The sequence below is a fragment of the Mastigoproctus giganteus genome, chromosome 9, assembly GCF_048544385.1.
Source record: "Mastigoproctus giganteus isolate SK-2022 chromosome 9, ASM4854438v1, whole genome shotgun sequence".
NCBI lineage: Eukaryota > Metazoa > Arthropoda > Arachnida > Uropygi > Thelyphonidae > Mastigoproctus > Mastigoproctus giganteus.
Window position 1 is genome coordinate 132,054,840 of NC_143583.1, and position 20,297 is coordinate 132,075,136.

Sequence of the window (20,297 nt, forward strand, 5' to 3'; positions counted from 1 at the left end):
AAAAGAGAAACGTTAGTGTACACAAATTTGATAATTTACAAAAGATGTATGTATACATAATAGCAGAAAATCATCAGTAAGAAAGTTTTTATGCTTCTTTGAAATCATTCTATTTTTTTGAAAGTATGAACTGTATTAGCACATTAAAAACTGATCACAAAGAAATTACATAATAAAATAACAGCACCAGGAGTATGGCAACATAGCCTTATCAAGGATACATTGTGCTAACACTTAAAATACCTGGCATAGCATAGTTTATATGTTTCCATCTACTATGTACAACTGTTTTGGATGAAGTGCAAGAACATTAAGAAATCATACAGTACAAGTTACAGTACTATTCATGCTACATCTAACATGGAGATAAGCATGCAGCATCACCAATATACAGATTAAACTTTTCTTTTGAAAAGTGTACAATAAAACATGTACTATAAATGATATATACTCGTGTATATATATCAGAACTCAAGATCTGTTAGTATGAATACCTGAATATCAGGTATATTACACTAAATATTAGCATGAATTGCTGACATTCTAAGTGTAGAAAAAAAAAAAGCACTGAAATTATTATAGTTATTTAAATTTTTTTTAATGACACAAAAGGCTTGAACTTCATGTTTTAAGTTCAAATACTATCAAGAAAAATTATATGCATATTCCTCTCACTAAAGAAAAACTGCTGTAAAAATATTGGAACTTTTTAAATAATATTTACATATATTAGAGGTATACTTATAGTTTATTTATCTAATAAAATTATAATCTTCTGATACAGAAAGGGTCTTCATTTCAGAATCATATCAAATGATATGCACAGAAAAAATAATAAAAGTAGTTATAAAGCACAATGGTGTTGGCCTTGTGGCTTGAGCTGTATTAGGGATTTTCACTACAGATGTATAGAGTACAATACACTAGTTTTCCTCTATAAAACTTCACACCAAAAATAATTGGTGTAGTAAATGAAATAATGATATTCAGTGGTTATAGAGGTTTAAAATATGAGATTAAATTTTTAGATGTGAAATGTATTTCTTTTATACTGATGATGAACATAACATAAAACTATTTGACAACACAGAATTATTTTATTGGTTTCCATTTTTTTGTGATATAATGTAGAATATTTTTTTCCCATTAAGATCATTGCATTATGCAAGCAGTTTAATTCTTGCCTACTACAAAAACAAATAAAAAGACAAAGTAGCCCTGCAAACTTCTTATAACTACTTATAAAATAAAATTTTTGTTTTTAAGTTATTTATAGTTATACAATGAACATTGTATAATTAGAAATAATATGACTGAAGTAAACAATATTGTATTTGTTATTTTAAATTTATTGGCAAAATATTTCAGAAAGTCTTTGCAATAATTGCTTATTCTTATTTTACACCCAAACGGTCAGTATATTAAAACGAAGCATTTACTACAAATAATTGCATTACACTGTTAACCAAAATGTATAATGTATATAAAAGGTGTTCTAGGAATGAATATTTAGTGATTTTTAACCAGAATGTTTAAAAACTTTTGTTTCTTTACATTTAGATTACATTTAGTAATAAACTGTAATCTAAACTGAATATCAAAACTCTTTTTTCTGGATATTTCAATATACTCTGAATTTCATGTTTAAAGGTCTAAATACTCTGAAGAGGGGAGAAAAAATAGGCTATACTATAAGCATATATGGCCTTGAAATATTGCTATTGTGAGATCATGTCAATTTAGTCATGCAAATTAAGGAAGAAAATATTAGATCTATATGCAGATTTACAATCTAAGCCAAAAAAAACCTTAAAGAAAGTGAAATTACACAATTGTATATCATAATTAAGTTCAAAGAAACTGCTAAGAACAATTCCAATATTAAATTTTTTATATTTTGAAACAGTCTTGCTGCAGACTGGATGATTTGCTTGCTTGCATAGAAATGCTTTGGTCCATTGGCCACTTTGTTCATAGTCTACTCTTACATGTGGTTTATTGTACATTATGTATTTATGTATGCCCAATTATTTGTTCATATTCTAATTTTCATGTGCAGGCTGTAAAATCCAAAATAACCCACAACTTTGTTATTCCACATTAAGAATTTTAAATAATGCCATTTTCATTAAAGTGCTATAAATTAAGAAACAATCTTATTATAAAATTACAAATAGAATTGACTGGGGCCAAATAAGATAACAAGACAGCAGTCTGTGTGGGGGGCTTATGCAGCTCTCACAAATTCCACGGCACCTCCATAGCCAGGTGGGCAGGAGCAGCAGTGCGTAGCACATGTTTCTTGATTAGACCGGGGTTCAAGCCCGTGACCACCAAATACAGAGGATGCGAAAAGGTCGGGGAATGACCATTGCATATCCCCGGAGCAATATGGCCTTAGTTGCTAATGCTCCTAAAAACCAAATAACGAACAAACAAATTCCATTCCATATATATGAGAGAGAAGGGGAGAAGGGAGAAAGAGTTGATTGCTATAACAAATCCTCACAAATTTAAAATTCTTAGCTCCTAATGACCTAATGCTTGGTTTTCTGTATTTCAAAAGTGTAATAATTAAAAGTGTAATAATTAACCAATTTTTGCATATTTGAATAAGTTGTGATTAAATCAATATGGTAGATTAGGTCAGTGAAATGTTATAATGAGATATATTTACAATAAATTTAACTTTCTGCTGATGCTAATGGTTATATTTTAATTTATTTTTCATAGTATACAAAAATTCTAGTTTAATGTACTAGTTTTAATGGTGCATTTCATAGATGCCTTAAAGGTGTGATTTTACATTCGGTTCTTATTTTTTATAAGAATAAGGTAATAATATTGAATATCTTCACATGGGCAATATATGTATTATTTCATAAATATATATATATATATATATATATAAATTAAATATATTAGCTTCAATTTTAGATATGCAGTAAAAAATATTTTAATTTCTGTTAAACTGATGAGAGTATGTATACCAAATTATTTTAACTTCTTCAGGAGAGGAATTGCCAAATTAATTAAAAATGAGCTCACAGATCCTTCAAGATGATAAGAATATTATAATTCAGCTGCATGCTGATCAATCCCACAGTTCTACATTTTCTATAAAATTTCTTTTAAAAAAAAAGATGATCAGTGATAATGACTGTACATCTAATTTATAAGAAAAATTACTTTAAAAGATTATCTCATTTAATATACACTATGAGGTTTTTATACAAATCTTTCATTTTTTATTTTGGTTACATGATGAAAAATTTGGATTTCTGCAAAAGCAGCAATTGCGTAGGTGATGAATGATTCAAGTTTTTGGCTAGGAAATAACATCTAATGATAACAATCAATGTTGATATTATTATATATGATGTGAACATATGTTACAACTATATTACAGATCATTGCATTGAAAATAATTTAAAAATATCTTTTTGTGGCAAAACACTGATTTTTCTGTATACGGTTTTCAACATCAGGAACACCTACTGTGGAACATGACATTTTAACAGTACAAATAATGACTTCTGCAATGGAGAACTTATGGAAGACAAAGGTTACTTAACAGACAATAGGATTAGAGTGAGAAAAAGAGAGAAAGCTACTTAATTTTTTAACTGATTGATTTCACTACAAACAGATATTGCCTAAATTTTTTTTGGCCTTTTTATCCAAAATGCCCACATGCTGCAGGTAACCATCATGATATCCCTTAATGATATCAATAACATTAGGGAATATAATGAAAATCCATTTAATCAGTTATATAAATTCCTTAACTTCTTTTTAAACTCTGAAGAGGTTAGCTACATCTTCCTCACTCCCACGCACATCCCAAAATCTTTGTATCTTAATATTTCTACTTAAAAATTGTGCTCAATTAATACTATTTTTGAGCTTTGTATTCCTGGTGATTAGGTTTCTTTTAGGGTTCACAGCTGCACATCACTGCCTGTTGCAGAATGTTATTATAGACTCTGTCAAGCATGCATAAGATTTATAGATTGAAATAAAAATAAAAGTACAGTTCTATTTTCTGTCACCAGGGTCAATTATTAAAGCATTTACACTAGTTATTTCAATACAGGAATAACTCTGTAGACCACTTTTTATTTCTACCATACACTCACTACCATACATTTATAGCTATCTCTGAACAATGTAGGATCTTTTATCCCCCCTCCCATGGAAGCAGTAGCTGCTGTTTTTGTGGGAGGGTGGCTGAAATGCAGGGTGTATATTCACTATATGGAAGTTCCTTTAGGTAACTCTGAAAATGTTTTCATATAAGATTTCTGAAGTCCAGACCTTTTTCATCATGTTGGAAGTGGATGAGCATTGCCTGATGACATCCTCCAAAATGATGAAGCAAGGAATGATTCAAGGAAGCCAGGTTTTTGCTGTATTCACACACATACACACAGAGATTTCCCCATTGTCAACATGTCCTATCGGTAGACAGTAGTACTTATCCAATTTATAATGCATCCTTAAATTCCCTCTAGTTATCAGTGACTGAGCGGTAATTTATTACAGAGGTGAATTGTTCAGCCAGAGGCATGCTTTCTGAAAGCCAGTCTATTTGTACCCCTCCCCTTCAGTTTATATTTATGCCCTGTGGGTTCTTATATCTCTTACCAGCAAAGATATACCAACTGTGTTCATTTTTCTCATCTTCCTTTAGGCCCTTATACACCTCAGCTGATTTTTAACCCTAGTTTTTAGTATTTGCAGGCCATAACTTCAGTCTTTCCTTCTAGGGGAAAGACTGAAGATCTGGTCACCTTTCTTTGGAACCCTTCAAGAAGCACAATGTCCTTTTTCAGAGGTAGCCCCCAGATATTTTAAGTGTGGTCTCACCACTGACTTATATAATGGAAGTATAAACCCTTTCCTCTCTACATGCTAAAGTCCAGTAAATAATTGACAAGACACTATGTGCCTTCCTGGCCACCTCTCTGCATTGCAAGGAGAACTTGTATCAACTGTTTACTGTGTATACAGGTCTACTTTTATCAACATTATTGTGTTTTTCATCAGTGACTGCCTTTAGTTTCTTCTCTTCTTAATCTATAGGTTACCTTTGGGTTATTATTTCTCAGGTGCAACATTTTGCATTTGGTAGCATTAAATTGTAATTTCCACTTTGCAGAACATCCGTGTAGCAAGTCCAACTCATTTTGAAACAGCATAGCTCTGTTATGTTTGTTAATCATTCTTACCACCTTTATATGATCTGCAAATTTTGACAATTCCCTGAATATATTCATCAGTTAATTAAGAATAAATACAATATACATTACACTGGATACACATAAAAATTTTTAATGCATTATTAAAAATATGCACATCCAATGGTAGCATATATTGTATTTATTCATAGTTAGTTACCAGTTCCTATGTAATGTTGTTAAGAACTTATCAGAGTTTCATTGATGTTATTCAAGAATACTGGGAACAAGAACAGCTCTAAAACTGAACTCTGGGGAGGGACCCCTACCAGCAACTGTGGTCACCTTGAAGAATTAAGATTTATAACTACCCTGTCTTCTGTCTTTCTTCCATCTGCACATTAGAATCTTACTCATAATCTCATTTGTACAATAACTGCTTGTGAGGGACAGTAGCAAATGCTTTACTAAGTTCATATGTACAATATCAAAATGGCTCTTTACATCAAACCATTTTATGATGATGTCATAATAATATATCAGGTCAGTGATGTAAGATTTACACTTTTACAAATCCATATTCTTTTATTATATCATGTCTGTTACAGTCAGACATGACCATGTAGCATTCCAGCCTTTGTAATGCTCAGACATCATTCAGGAGACAATAAAAGGAGAACAAACATGTACTATCACAGCAAAGCAATATGGAATGTTATAGCGATTATTTCATTACATATCGGCCAATTTGTGAATTAAGACTGCAATAATATTTTTGGGATAAGATCATTTCTTTTTTACTTTCCTTATGAGTATCCATTACATTTACTAGACCTGACCTCGTCTGAACTCTGATTATGGGTCTAAGTCGGTATCAGTAATGGCAAATTCTGAAAGAAAGCTTGCTTTCTTGCAGCATTTGCCATTATTGATATTTGCCATTATTGATGGACAAGTGATATTTGCCAATATCACTTGTCCATCCCCCAATAGTTTGTCTAGTTCTTCCCTCAATTTATTCAAACTACCTTCAACAACAGATGGAAGTTTGTTCCAATGATTAAGTACCTGCAGGCTGAAGGCAAATTTCCACACATCTATCCCACAACCATTCTTCCTCAATTTGAATATATTTTCCCTCGTGTGTAGTCTGAGCAACAGGAAAAATGTCGCCAGTAATGAGCTTACTCAATCTATTCAAAGCCTTAACACCTCAATCAGATCTTCTTGCCTGTGACTAGTCCCCCAGACACTGAAATTTGCAGACTTGAAACCTTATTTGGTAAGAGTAGCCTATTGCCCTTCACTGCATCCATTCCAACAGATCCACATCTTTCCAGCAGCTCTACATCCTTCCTAAAATGACGCCTCTAGACCCATATGCAGTACTCAAGATGTCGCTTAACCACTGATTTATACATAGGGATAATCAACTCCTTATCCCTGCTAATTCCAGTATATCATTGACAAAACCTCATGAGCTGTCCTGGCAGCTTGTTTGCACTGCTCGATGAACTTTATATCTGACCATAATTATCCCTAGATCTTTTTCATTTTCCACTACCCTGAGTGTAGTACCACACAGTTGGTACCTTAATCTGGGATTACTGTTACCCATGTGTGGTACCTTACATTTGTCAATGTTAAACTTCAGTTGCCATTTCTCAGCTCATCTGCTTAATTTTTCTAGATTTTGTTGCAGCAGCAAATATGCCATAAATATCCAGTCAGGTCAGAAGCAGGCTATCATTCAAGTGGTAATTACATTATTTTCATGATCAGTTATATGTAGTATTTTTTGGATGACAACAGTGCACATATTGAACCTATGTTGAAATGGTGAAATGGAGTTTCATTTCACCAGTGAAACAAACTTGATTCAATTTTTTCATAGCAAGAAATGGAACTATAGTTATGCTAATTTTGATATTGGAAACCTTGAGCACATGCCTGATCAACACTATAAAGAAAGCGAATATGTTTGCAAGATTGTCATTATAGAAAAAGGACACTATTTCATTACCAAACTAATGCAGCAATTAAGGTTATTCTTGGCAAGGTGCGATTCTGCTGAATACCACGATAAATAAATAAACTATCAAGATAAATAAACTAAAACACTGAAATTTATTAATTTAAAATTAATTTTATGATTTTAGTTTATTTTAAGTTTAGTTTAATATAAAATAAACTATTTTAAATAGTTTATTTTATATTAAGGTATCTTTAACTCAGGTAGCAGAATCACATCTTGCTAAGCATAACTTTGATTGCTGCATTAGTATGCTATATTAGTTACTGATATAATAGTTTCCTTTTTTCTACAATACATATCTAATCCTAAAGCCCATGCAGATTTCCAACTTTCTGCAACAAGCATTTGTAAAGATTTGGAGCTGAAAACCCTGGAAAAAACTTCATAAATCACACAGTATATGCCTGCTGTGCTGGACTGACCTAAGAACTGTGCCAGTTAAAATACTTAAAAAAATTAAATCAGAGATGAATCTTATTACTTTGATTAGAGACATCTGTTATTATAAAAAATTGTTAAAAAAATTTATTATTATGCTCTGTCCAGTGTAAGAAATGAGATGAATGTGATAACAAATATGAATGTCACAGTTGTTGAGCCAGTAATATTTGAAATGGTGTATTTATTGGTTAACGTAGTCAATAACAAGTTGGTGTATTCAGTGAAGTGACTGAATTTCACCTAGACAATAAACATCATGAACACAAAGACTTTTAAACAAAAAATGATGGTCCAGACTGATAAGTTATATTATTACTAAAATCCATTTTTATTACCATAAGGTTCATGCCAAAGGAACCTTTTGTCTGCCCCCCCCCAAAACACTCATATTATGCTTTGAACTTAAAGCTGATAGCCATGACAGATCATGTTACCTGTGTTAATGGCAATGATATCCTATGTTAAATAATTTTAATAAATGAGTATCACGTTACAAACTCATTACCAGGTCCTTGTTCACGTGCATAAAAGCTTTTGCTTTTTTATATTATTTATTGTGGTGTATAGTTTATTTCTTGATAGATAACACCCACAAAGAAAATATCTCATCTAAAGACATGATTACAGACATCCTATGTGTTTGCTTTCCTTTTGAAAGAATTTCATGATGTTTGGTGTAAAACTCTACTTATTACAACAATCAATTACTCTCTGGCTGAAAACAAAGTCTCCTTGCAGAATGACTAAGTCTCCTTGCAGAATAACTAAGTCTCCTTGCAGAATAACTGAATGACTAAGTTTCTAAGTGATGAAATCACTTAGAAACTTAGTCATTCAGTTCATGGCAAGGTCCAGATTAGTCAGACACATCTTGTGTCTGACTAATCTGGTTGCTCTTCTCTACACCTGTTCCAACAGATCGACATCCTTCTTAAAATGAGGCTTCCAGGCCTGTATGCAATATTCAAGATGCAGTCTAACCATTGCCTCACACAATGGGATAATCACCTCCTTGTCCCTCCATCTGATGTTATGGATGTGGGTAGCTTGAATAAACTTAAGAAAAAATTGCACAAATTTCTAGAGAGGATGGACAGATGAGGTGGATAATTTTTTTTTGGCTGATGCTATATAAGCTTCCTTCCTTACATCATTTTCCACTACTAATATTACCTAATTTAAACTTGTTAATGATGAGTTCACTACTATAGATCTATAACTTCTGTTACTTGCAATAGTCAAAATGCATTTTACTAAATGAGTTTCCTGAGGTAGGAAAGGCATACCTAAGAGATAAGCTCTTTACTGTGATTGGCTAAAATCTCATGTTTTCTTACACTGGATGAACTACAATAACAAGAAATCCATTCATAATTAGTTGTATTTCAGGTTTTCATTTTTAATATTCTTTCTTGTTTACTCCATTGGGAATAAAACAAGAAAGAATATTAAAAATGAAATTTACTTCAAAATAAAATTCAGAATAAATTTGAAATTGCTTGTACATGGGATAGGATATAATAAGATAACATGGTTAAGGAAAAGTTTGGTCTATGCACCAATCTTTAGAGTACAACTTTTAAATTATATTATAAAACCGTGAGTATTTCCAGTACTTTTGTGTCAACATGTAAGCTTAAATTGCTATTTTATTCCTAAAGTTTGGTGTTTAGATAGTTTTTCCATTTAGACAAATTATTCTATATTATCTTGCTTAAAATTTTTTGAGCTTCAGCAAGTAAACATATAAGTAATAATAATTATTTTGCTTTTTATATTAAAATTTAATTTTCAGCATACAGATACTTTCTAGCCATAGGATCTATATTATTCAGATTTGTATCTGCATCTCTTTTTCTCATCCTTCCCACTCCCCCATCCCTTTCAACATACATTTAATATTCAAAACATAAAACCTATTACATAGTGAAGTTTCCTCTTCATCTAATGATTACTCAAGTATCCACAGAGGACTTTTAGAATTCTATTACTGGTGATATGACAGTAATAAAGAAGAGTGGAAACACTAAAAACATTTTGAGTTAGAGTCATGACATGAAAAAAAAGTATTTTCACAAATGGACATGGTTACCCCAATTCACCAGCTTTTATCCCATGAATATGACATTACTAAATTAGAAAATTTTCGGTAATTCAGTTTGGAAAACGTGTTTTATATCTATCTATATATGTACAAAAGCCAATACTGTATGATATATTTACATATTAACATGCATCAAAAATACCTTCTGAGAGCCAAAATATGAAAATGTTTCAAAAAACTGTACACTAAAATATAATTCATTATAACACACACACACACACACACACACACACACACACACACACACACACACACACACACACACACACACACACACACACAATTTTTAGAATGTTGCCTTTTAACCCTTTCAGGAGTGAACATATTGATCATCTGTGTTTATGTGGGAACTCTGAGGAATATATACATAGACCTATCTGTTTGAAGTTAAATTCATGTACATTTCAAATAATGTGTCCATTTATATATGAATTGTCTTGAAATTTTTATAATACTAATAGTAGACAGTTTTAATATATGTAAGCATGAAATTAGTTTTTAAAACCTGAGAAGGATATTGCACCCATTGGCCATTATTGTTCAATTTTGGCCTAAGCTGAAATTTTCTGTAATTCAGATTCAAAAGCTGATGGAATCAAGTTAAAATGATACATAAACAGATGTAAAGGGTATTACTACTTTCAAAAAAAAAAAAAAAAAAAAAAGTAATGATTTTTTTTTACAATAAATTTTATTTATTTTTTTTTTTGGTTTAAGTTTTGACAATAATTTTACTTTAGTGATGGGCAATCATGTCAAAATCAGAAGAAATAAATATTTAAAGTCATTTATGTAAAAAAGTTTTAATTTTTAAAAAACTTTCAACATTTTATAAAGAAACTCACTCCACCAAGCCCACCCCTATAAAAAATCCACTACTGGAAAGCCCAGTACATTTAGGAAACTCACTCATAAAAGGGTTAAGAGATTTATATGGAAAGGGTAATTTAGAATTCCTTATCTGATAGACAAGTTGTTAAAAAAAATTACATCCCACTTTTTCTTGATAAAGGTAATGCTGGTTGAAAACAGATTGGAAGTGGGGGAGAGAGAGAGAGAGAGGGAAGTTTTTGCCATAAAATACTAATAAAATGGCAAAAAATAAAAGGTTAGGTAAATTTTGCAATTTTGTTTAGTTACAAATAAATAGAAAAGAAAAACTAAATTTCCATATGTTCTAACTTCACATCTGAATTATCAAAGGATATAAATATTAAAAAAAAATAATAATAATTAAAAAAATATATATATATATATATATATATAAATCAAATCATAACTTTTATAAAAATAAAATATTGCTTTACAATATTTCTTACATAGCTTTTAAATTTTTCAAATTTTTGATATATTTTTTCACTCATGACTCTCAGAAGGTAATATAACTAGTGCAGAACCTTAGCATCAGCTCCTCTTTAAATAAATTTAACAGCTTTGGACCCATGGCAACTCCTGTAGCTCAGAACTAAAAGAACAGAAAGTGGGGAGATGCACTGCACTGGTTTCTGTTTTCTTCCCAAAGGCAAAAATTATATTTGAAATTGCCAGTGAAAGGCAATAACAAGTTCCCATTTCATATTTTTATTCCACTTTGCCGTGTAAAATTTTTTTCAGCACTGCTGTAAGTTCTTAATAAAAGCAAAAAAGAATTCTAGAACATTTATGTTTGGCAAATGATTCTCTATTATAGAGCAATAAAATATATAAATATATATTACACTGATAAAGACTTGTAGACAGGGCTGTAAATAACCCTGCACTTACTATCTTTGCAGTGCTCTCTCTCCTTCAAATATAATATGCTCCCCCACTTTCACAGACCTGCTATTGGGGGGTTCTGCTATAATGCTGGTTACTTAGCATTCTAGAGCACCAATTATTAAGGAACTGGGCATGGCCTGCTACTAGGCACAGAAGTGGACAGCTGTTTTTCACAACTATCTATATGAGTTTCTTGTCACACTCCTGTTTCTGTCATAAACATTGGAATATTGAGCCTTAAGCCTTCAAATTCTGAAGTATCATCACCTTCATTGTCTGGCTTGCTGGGATTTTGATCATCAGAGAAGTCTTGATCTCCAAATCCATCAGGATCATAATTGGGAAGAGCTAGTGGTACTTGAGAATCTGTATGTTTTGGGCTGTGGGTTTCAAGGCGATGAATTTGAAGTTTGGGACCCCATTCATCTGTAGGCTTAACCAGTGTACCTATGCGCTGGAAAATAAAAAGAGTTATTTTGATTAAACAGTCTTATTATTCTATTTAATAAAATGATAAGTTTCTTAATATTAAATATATATAGGTTTACACCTGTATATGATATTTAGAACTGATATTTGTTATTTATTTTTTTCCCCAGAAAATTACTAGTGTATAAGAGAATACAAGTATTCACCTACATATTTTTTCCACTGGAAAATTCTGTCATTTCTGTTTTCAAGAGGGAAAAAAAATAGCTCTCTAATTTTTTCTATTCATTCTAGTGTAAACATTCTTCTTGGAAGCAATATCTATCATATACTGCATTTGTTACATCCACTCTTCATACTCTCTGTATAATGAAATTCTACTGAAGAGTTAAATTAAGATTATCTTTCTATAGTGATTTTCTTTTTCTTGACAACACATCTGAGAATGCAATCCTATGTTATTTAAAAGATATATATTTTATAAATGCAAATAATTTTTTTCTTTAAAACAGAGATCATATCAGTTGGCAATCAAGAGGGATGCTATGGGGATAAAATTTCTCAGAAAAGAATGTCTTAATACTATGCTTCAATATTTGATTAGGGACTGCAATACTGGTTTTGTAGAAAAAAAAGAAACACGACAATATTGGTATTTCGAGCTGTCCAATACCGGCATTGACGGTATTAGAAAAATTTTTTTTTTTCATTTTTTAAAATTAAATGGCAATACAACTTCCATAAGCAGAAAAACTATCAATGTATCTATACTAAAAGCGATGTATATCTATTAAAAAAATTTTCAATCTTTGTTCATACATAAATTGTGACTTATTTTCCTTTCATATTTTTCATATGCAAACATATTTTCCTTTTAACACAATTGAATGCTGTTTCATAGTCTAGCTCTAGTTGTGGTGACCTGCGATACAACATGCATCAACTTGAGAAGTGCAGTGTTCAATTTGTTTATTGATTGTAACTAATTAGCTATACATTTTCTGGTGAATTGTAAATGGGTAAGATTAATAAAAAATATGTGTTTAGACATGTCAAAAAACAGAAATTTTTTTACAGCCATGGATAAGATTTCACCATAGTATTATTAGCATTAGCATTAACATTAGTAGAGGCATTTGATGCAAGAAAGCAAGCTTATGCAGCATCAGCCAAAAAAAAAAAAAAAAAAAAAAAAACACTTCCACTTCACCCCTCCGTTCGTTCAAAATACCTGTCCAGCTGAGCCTTAAACTTATTTAGGCTATCAACCTCCACCACAAGGGATGGAAGTCTGTTCCACCAACCAACCACCCGCTGGCTAAAGGCAAATTTCCGCACGTCTATCCTACATCTGTCTTTCCTCAATTTGAATTTATGCCCTCTCAGGTGATTATTCTGAGCTAGAGGAAGAATCCCATCAGCATTGAGCATGCTTAAACCATTCAAGGCTTTATACACCTCTATCAGATCACCTCGCTGGTGCCTAGTCTCCAGACACTGTAATTTGCAAAACTTAAGCCGTTCTTCGTAAGAGCACCCCTTTGTTCCATTCACTAATCTTGTTGCCCTTCTCTGTACTCGTTCCAGCAGCTCTACATCCTTCTTGAAATGAGGCCTCCAGACCTGTATACAGTACTCTAGGTGTGGCCTGACCATCGCCTTATACAATGGAATAATCACCTCCTTATCCCTGCTGGAAAAATTCCTGTATATCATTGACAATACTCCATGAGCTACTCTTGCAGCCCGTCTGCACTGCTCAGAGAACTTCATATCTGCCTGTACAACCACCCCCAAGTCCCTTTCATTCTCTACCACTGTCAGTGTTGTACCACAGAGTTGATACGTTGCTCTGGGGTTGCTGTTTCCCATGTGTAGTACTTTACATTTGTCAATGTTAAACTTCATTTGCCACCTCTCAGCCCATCTGCTCAACCTTTCCAGATCCTGTTGCAGCAGCATAGTGTCAGTAGTGTCCTTGACAACCCTGCCAACCTTTGTATCGTCTGCAAACTTGGACATTAATCCCGATATACCATCATCAATATCATTTATAAATACAGAAAACAATAATGGACCCAACACTGAGCCCTGAGGGACTCCACTAATAACATCAGTCCACGATGAGCAGTGTCCATTGATTACCACTCTCTGTCTTCTCCCCCTCAACCACCCCTTTATCCATAGCAGTAATTTTCCTCCAATGTCACACTGCTCCAATTTGTGTAGCAGTCTTCCATGTGCAACAGTATCAAAAGCCTTTCTAAGATCCAAGTATATAATATCAAAGTTATTCCCTGCATCCAGTTCTTTTGTGACTGCATCATAGTATCCAATCAAGTTGGTCAGGCAAGACTTCCCCTTAACAAAACCATGCTGTGTCTGAGCTATAACTGAAGTCTTGTCTAAATGATCCTGCAGTGCTTCTTTAACCAGTGCCTCCATTAATTTTCCTGGAACAGAAGTTAAGCTCACAGGTCTATAATTACTTGTGTCAGCCTTTGATCCTCCTTTGTGAATTGGGGTCACATTTGCACATTTCCAGTCTATGGGTACCTCCCCTGAGTCCAAGGAAGCTCTCATAATTATGGCTAAGGGTTTGCTTACTTCCTTTGCTGCCTCCTTTAATATAACTGGATAGATCCCATCCATCCCGGGTGCCTTTCTTGTGTTTATCTTCAACAGTTTCTCCTCCACTTTACTCCCAGTTATTTCAAGATTCTGTAACTTACTGCTAGAGTTGAATACACCTCTGGCATTCCCCTCGCTGAATAACTCCTCATGTGTGAATGTCGATGCAAAATATTCATTTAGTTTGTTAGCTACCTGAGCAGGGTCATCAACAGTTGACCCATCAATATCAAGTGGACCAATCTGATTCATCCCCTTCCTTCTAGAGTTTACATAAGTAAAGAACTCTTTGCTGTTTTTCTTTGCATCCCTTGCCAAGGATTTCTCGTAATCTGCCTTCGCCTGCCTAACTTCCTTTGTAACTTGGTTGCATATCAACTTGTATCTATCATAGGCTTCTGTGTCATGTGTTAATTTGTATGTATCCCATGCATGTTTCTTCTCTGCCATATGCCTCATTAGTTCATCTGACATCCATTTTGGCCTAAACCTTGAACAATATTTCTTAGTTGGTATGTAAAGCCTAGTAGCTTCCAAGATAAGTTCTTTGAATGCTTCCCATTTTGAATTTGCTGTTGGTAACATCATCAGTTGGTCCCACTGTATAGAATTTAAATACTGTCTCAGTCCATCGTAGTCGCCTTTACGGAAGCAATAACCCTTCCCTTTACCCCTAATGGTAGTTACCTCTTTGAGTAAATCCCACTTCAGCACACTGTGATCACTGCCACCTAGTGGTTCATTTATCTGCAGATTCTTAATGCATGAAGAATCACTGCTGATAATCAAATCAAGAGTATTGCTCCCTCTAGTTGCCTCCCGAACATGCTGACGTAGAAAACAATCATCCAATAAATCCACAAAAGCCCTGCTAGTGTGTGAGTATCCAGCCCCCAAATTCCAGTCAATATCTGGGAAATTAAATTCTCCCATTATAAGACACTCTGATTTACTGGCCCATTCTATTTCCCTGTACAGTTCCTTATTATACTCATCAGAGTCATTAGGCCTATAGCACACTCCTACTGTCAATTTTGATTTCCCTATGCTTATGTCACACCAAACTGACTCCACACTGCACTGTCCAGCGATGTCGACTGGCTTCACTTCCTTGGTTTTTATGTGTTTCTTAACTAATAGCATAACACCTCCCCCCTTCCTATCCTGTCTATCCTTTCTGTAGACGTTGTACTCACCAAATTGCAGTTCCGCATCCCTTATATCTGTGTGACACCACGTCTCTGATATCCCAACAATATCTGCCTTCGATGTTTTGAGCAATACCTCAAATTCATCAAATTTATTTACTAAACTCCTAGCATTGGTGTACACGCAAGTATACCTGCACCTGTTTCTATTCTTAGCTACCCTAACACAACCCATGTGTTTACTTGTACCACAATGGCTCCCAGCAGTCTCTGAAATACCATGCATCTTGTTTTTCAGGCTTCTGCTCATTCTAATAGAAGCAGTTCAAGAATCTCTTTCACCTCTGCCAGTGGCTACTGTCAATCTATTGGTCTTTGTCTCCCCCCAAGCTAGCAGTTTTCCGACCCACCTAACACTGCCTCGATAGCATCAGCAAATATTCTTGCACCCTTTCTATTTAAGTGTATCCCATCCCTGTAGAAGCAATCTCTCCTGTTAACAAGTACAGTCCAGGCTGAAAAAAATTCTACCCCTTGAGCCTTGCACAATCTTTCCAGGGCCGAATTGATCGACAAGGCTCTCATCATATACTCCCTCCTATCGTGTCTGGGCAGAATTGAAGACACTTTTAAATTCAACCCTAATTCTCGGCTTTTGTTCAACAGTGACCTGTACTTGTTAAGTAATTCTGCCGGTCTCCTACTCTTAATATTATTAGTGCCAACGTGTACAACTATATCACCTTTTGTGCCCTTAAAAGATGATATTCGCTCTACAACGTCATCAACCTTTGCCCCTGGCAGACATACCCTGGTCCTGTTCCACCTATCTTTTTTACAAAGCATGTTCCCCGTTTCCTTGACAATAGAGTCACCAACAACTACTAGTTCCTTCGGGACCAGCGCATTCTGCCTTGGGGGTTGTCTCTGTGTCACGCGATGCCCAAGTGCAAGCTCTGGCGTTGATGTGGGCAGCTGAGAGCTTGATGGGCCCCTCAATTTAGTTTCTTCGAGGGCATCCACCCTGTCCTTCAAGCTCTCATATAGGCCCAAAAGAACGCCGAGTTGTTGCCTGATATCGATACACTCCTTGCATCGCGCACACACAAAGACATCCCCCTTGGCAGTATCATGTCCCGTACCCGATTGCTCTGCAAACATCAAGCAAACAGTGCATTTTATAAGGCTGTGAGTCAGAGGACAACTGCCCCCCTCAGTTCTGCTCTGAGCCACAGCACTTCCATTAGCTTGAGCCTTTTGCTTTGCTGCTCTGGTCTGAGTCATGATTCTATTAATTTATTAATTAATTATGTTATTAATTATATTACGTTTGTAATCTAAGTCGTTATATGTATTTATTTAAACGTACAATTTAACTGCTAACGAAGTTCAACTAACGCTATCTAGTACGGTATATAACCTACGGTATCACAATGGCGGGAAAGTTAATAACGGTAGCGGTAGTTACGAACACGTGGAAACCCTTACCGATACTTTTACAAGGCCGAGTAAAGAATAAATACACCAAATTAATCAAAAAATCACAAAATAATGTTATACTACTAAATTTAAATCAAAAGTTTTAGAAAAATAATAATTTAAAATCAATAAATAAGAAAAATCCACTTAGCGGCTTGGAACACGACCGTCACTAGTAGTCTTGAAGTTCATCGTTTATTTTGATTAAACAAAAGATGGGAATGCAGGAGTGTGCAGGGAGTGCTCAAAAAACAATAAAAGAATTTGGAGAAAGAATTGCGCGGACTGCATACCCATTTATAAACGAGTCATGTGAAAAATTTGTTAAAAAAGATTAAATGAAGACAGTGATAATATATCTATATCAAACCAGCAAGTGCAAAGCAAGACAATTGTCAGAGAATCTCCTTCTCATGCACAAATTAAACTTTTTAAAAAAATCAGTGGATGATTCATTTCCTGTTGTGGTGTCTCAGCTGATCATTCATGATGGTATACCCTTCAACAAAATTTGAATGTCATATGATTTGCAGAAAGTATTGACAGAAAAAGGCTACTAAGATATTCTGAATTTGTAGAACACAGAGAAATTGTTCTGAAATATGGCAAGAAAATCTGAAAAGAAGTCATAGGGAGATTTCAAAACACAAAGTTGGCAAAAAGGTGTTTAGCCTTACATTTGACAAATGGATGTCCATAAAAAATTTGCACTATATGAATATCAATATTCATTAAAATGATAAGTTTTGGAATCTTGGCCTAAAGCTTGTGTCTGGATCTCTGCCAGCTGAAAAATGTATTTCTACGACCGCTGATGGTATATCAATTATGCAAAAGGTAGCCAGAGACATTCAAATCAATATCAATTATGCTTGGCACATGGCATTCAAATGGCTGTCATAAAAATACTTTATAATAAAAACAATTTACCTGATAACAAGGAAGAAGGGGCGACTAAAGAAGAAATGCCAAATGCAGGAGGTACAGACGACACAGACAACGAGAGTGAATATGCTGAAGGATTTGGTTTGGTTGGTAGTAGCGAAATGGAGTCTACTGATCTTGGAAACTATACATATACAATACAGAGATTTGGGAACTCTTATTGCAAAAATCTGAAAGGTAAGTTATTTCATAGATATCCTACAAGGAATGTGGCAAAGAACATGGTTAATATTATATTCTTCTACGTCAGGGGTCGGCAAACTACGGCCCGCGGGTCAAATCTGCCCCACCCCCTCTTTTTAATCCGGCTTGCGGGTTAATATTGTTTTTTACATGAAAAAAAGAAAAAATAAATCAAATTACGCACTGCAATAGCCAACAGTCGAGTTAAGAATAATGACTGCATGTGGTGCTACTGGCGTCGCATATTCGTATTCTGTTGTCTACCATAGAACAAGTGTTGCCAGCATTTCTCTCAGTTTTGCTTTAGCGGCGCACGTGGTATTGTCTGTCACGGCACTTTCTTTTTCCTTTTATTTATTACCCACTGTTTCCATGTCACCCTCAAGACCAAATATGAAGAGAAAAGTGGACTTCGAATGTCATGCTTTTAAAGCTGAATGGAGCGTGAATTATTTTGTCATAGAAATAAAAGACAAAGTATCATGTTTATTATGTAATGACACAATAGCTGTGCGAAAGAGAGTACAATATACATTGTCATTACCAAACTAAGCACCCGGCACAATATTCAAAACTCACAGAAAATCAATGGAAGCTAAAATTGGAAAGTTTAAAACATAATGCATCGTCACAATGCAATTTATTCGTTAAAATAAAAAATGATAATGAAGCAGTAACTAAAGTAAGCTTACGAATAGCTCATTTATTAGCCAAGAAAGGGAAACCATTTACCGATGGTGAATTAATTAAATCATGTTTGCTTGTGGCAGCCGAAGAAATGTATCCAGAGAAAATGGATTTGTTTCAACCTGTCAGTCTTTCGGCAAGAACAACTGTTAAGAGAGTTGAGGACATTGGGAGCCACATCAAGAGTCAATTAAAAGACAAGGCAAAAAGTTTCAAGTGGTTTTCGTTGTCTCTTGATGAATCTACAGACATTACTGATACTGCCCAATTGTTGCTGTTTATTCGAAGAGTCAATACTGAGTTTGAGGTTACTGAAGAATTAGCTTCTATGAATAGTCTGCATGGAACAACTACAGGCGAAGATATCTTCAAGGAAGTCGAGAAAACGCTAACACAGTACAATTTGCAATAGAATCAGTTAAAATGTGTCACAACTGATGGTGGTAAAAATATGTGTGGAACGGGGAAAGGATTAGTTGGACAAATTTTTAAGGCTTGTGAAGAAGCTAAATGTTCAAAACCTCTGGTAATTCATTGTATTATTCACCAGCAGGCTCTTTGTGGGAAACACCTCAATCTGTCATGTGTTATTGAACCAGTTGTGTCAGCGGTTAACTTTATTTGCTCTCGTGGACTTAACCATCATCAGTTTCGTGATTTTTTATTAGAGATTGAAGCCGAATATCGTGATTTGCCCTACCATACACAGCAGTTCGATGGCTCAGCAATAGAAAAGTTTTATTGGGATTTTTTGAACTCAGAGAAGCAATAGAAATTTTTCTAAATGAGAAAAACTGCCCACAACCACTATTATCTAACAATGAATGGCTATGGAAATTAGCATTTGCTACAGACATTGTGGGATATCTTAACGAATTTAACTTAAAATTACAGGGGAAAACAGTGCTCATATGTGAAACGTATTCTATCGTAAAGTCATATCGTCAAAAATTTTCATTGTTAGAAACACAAATCACATTAACCAAGTTTTACCATTTTCCATGCTGTAAAAAATTTCAAATATTAACGAAATACCCATTCCCAAAAAAATTTGCGGCGGATATATTTTCTGAACTTAAACTATAGTTACAACAGCATTTTTTGAATCTTGATGCAAGTGCAAAAGACATTTCCATATTTCAAAATCCATTTGGCTGGAAAAGAAAACTCTTGAAGAAAAGAAAATGAACGGAAACGAAAGGAATAGAGAAAAGAAGAAGAAAAGAGAATCAATGGAAAAAAAAAAAGGACAGGGATTGCCCCATGAGTGTCCC

The 20,297-nt window shown here is 34.1% G+C and overlaps 1 protein-coding gene across 3 annotated transcripts in view; it reads right to left on the minus strand.

Annotated features, from left to right (window-relative positions):
• Positions 1–11,123: 11,123 nt before the first annotated feature.
• LOC150080740 (sodium- and chloride-dependent glycine transporter 1-like) overlaps positions 11,124–20,297 on the minus strand; it is a 263,490-nt gene continuing 254,316 nt past the window's right edge. For all 3 annotated transcript variants that reach the window (XM_090381755.1, XM_090381754.1, XM_090381756.1), the window contains one exon: positions 11,124–11,975. In XM_090381755.1, coding sequence (XP_090237881.1) covers positions 11,718–11,975 — 258 coding nt within the window. In that variant the 3' untranslated portion in view covers positions 11,124–11,717. The remainder of the gene's footprint in view (positions 11,976–20,297) is intronic.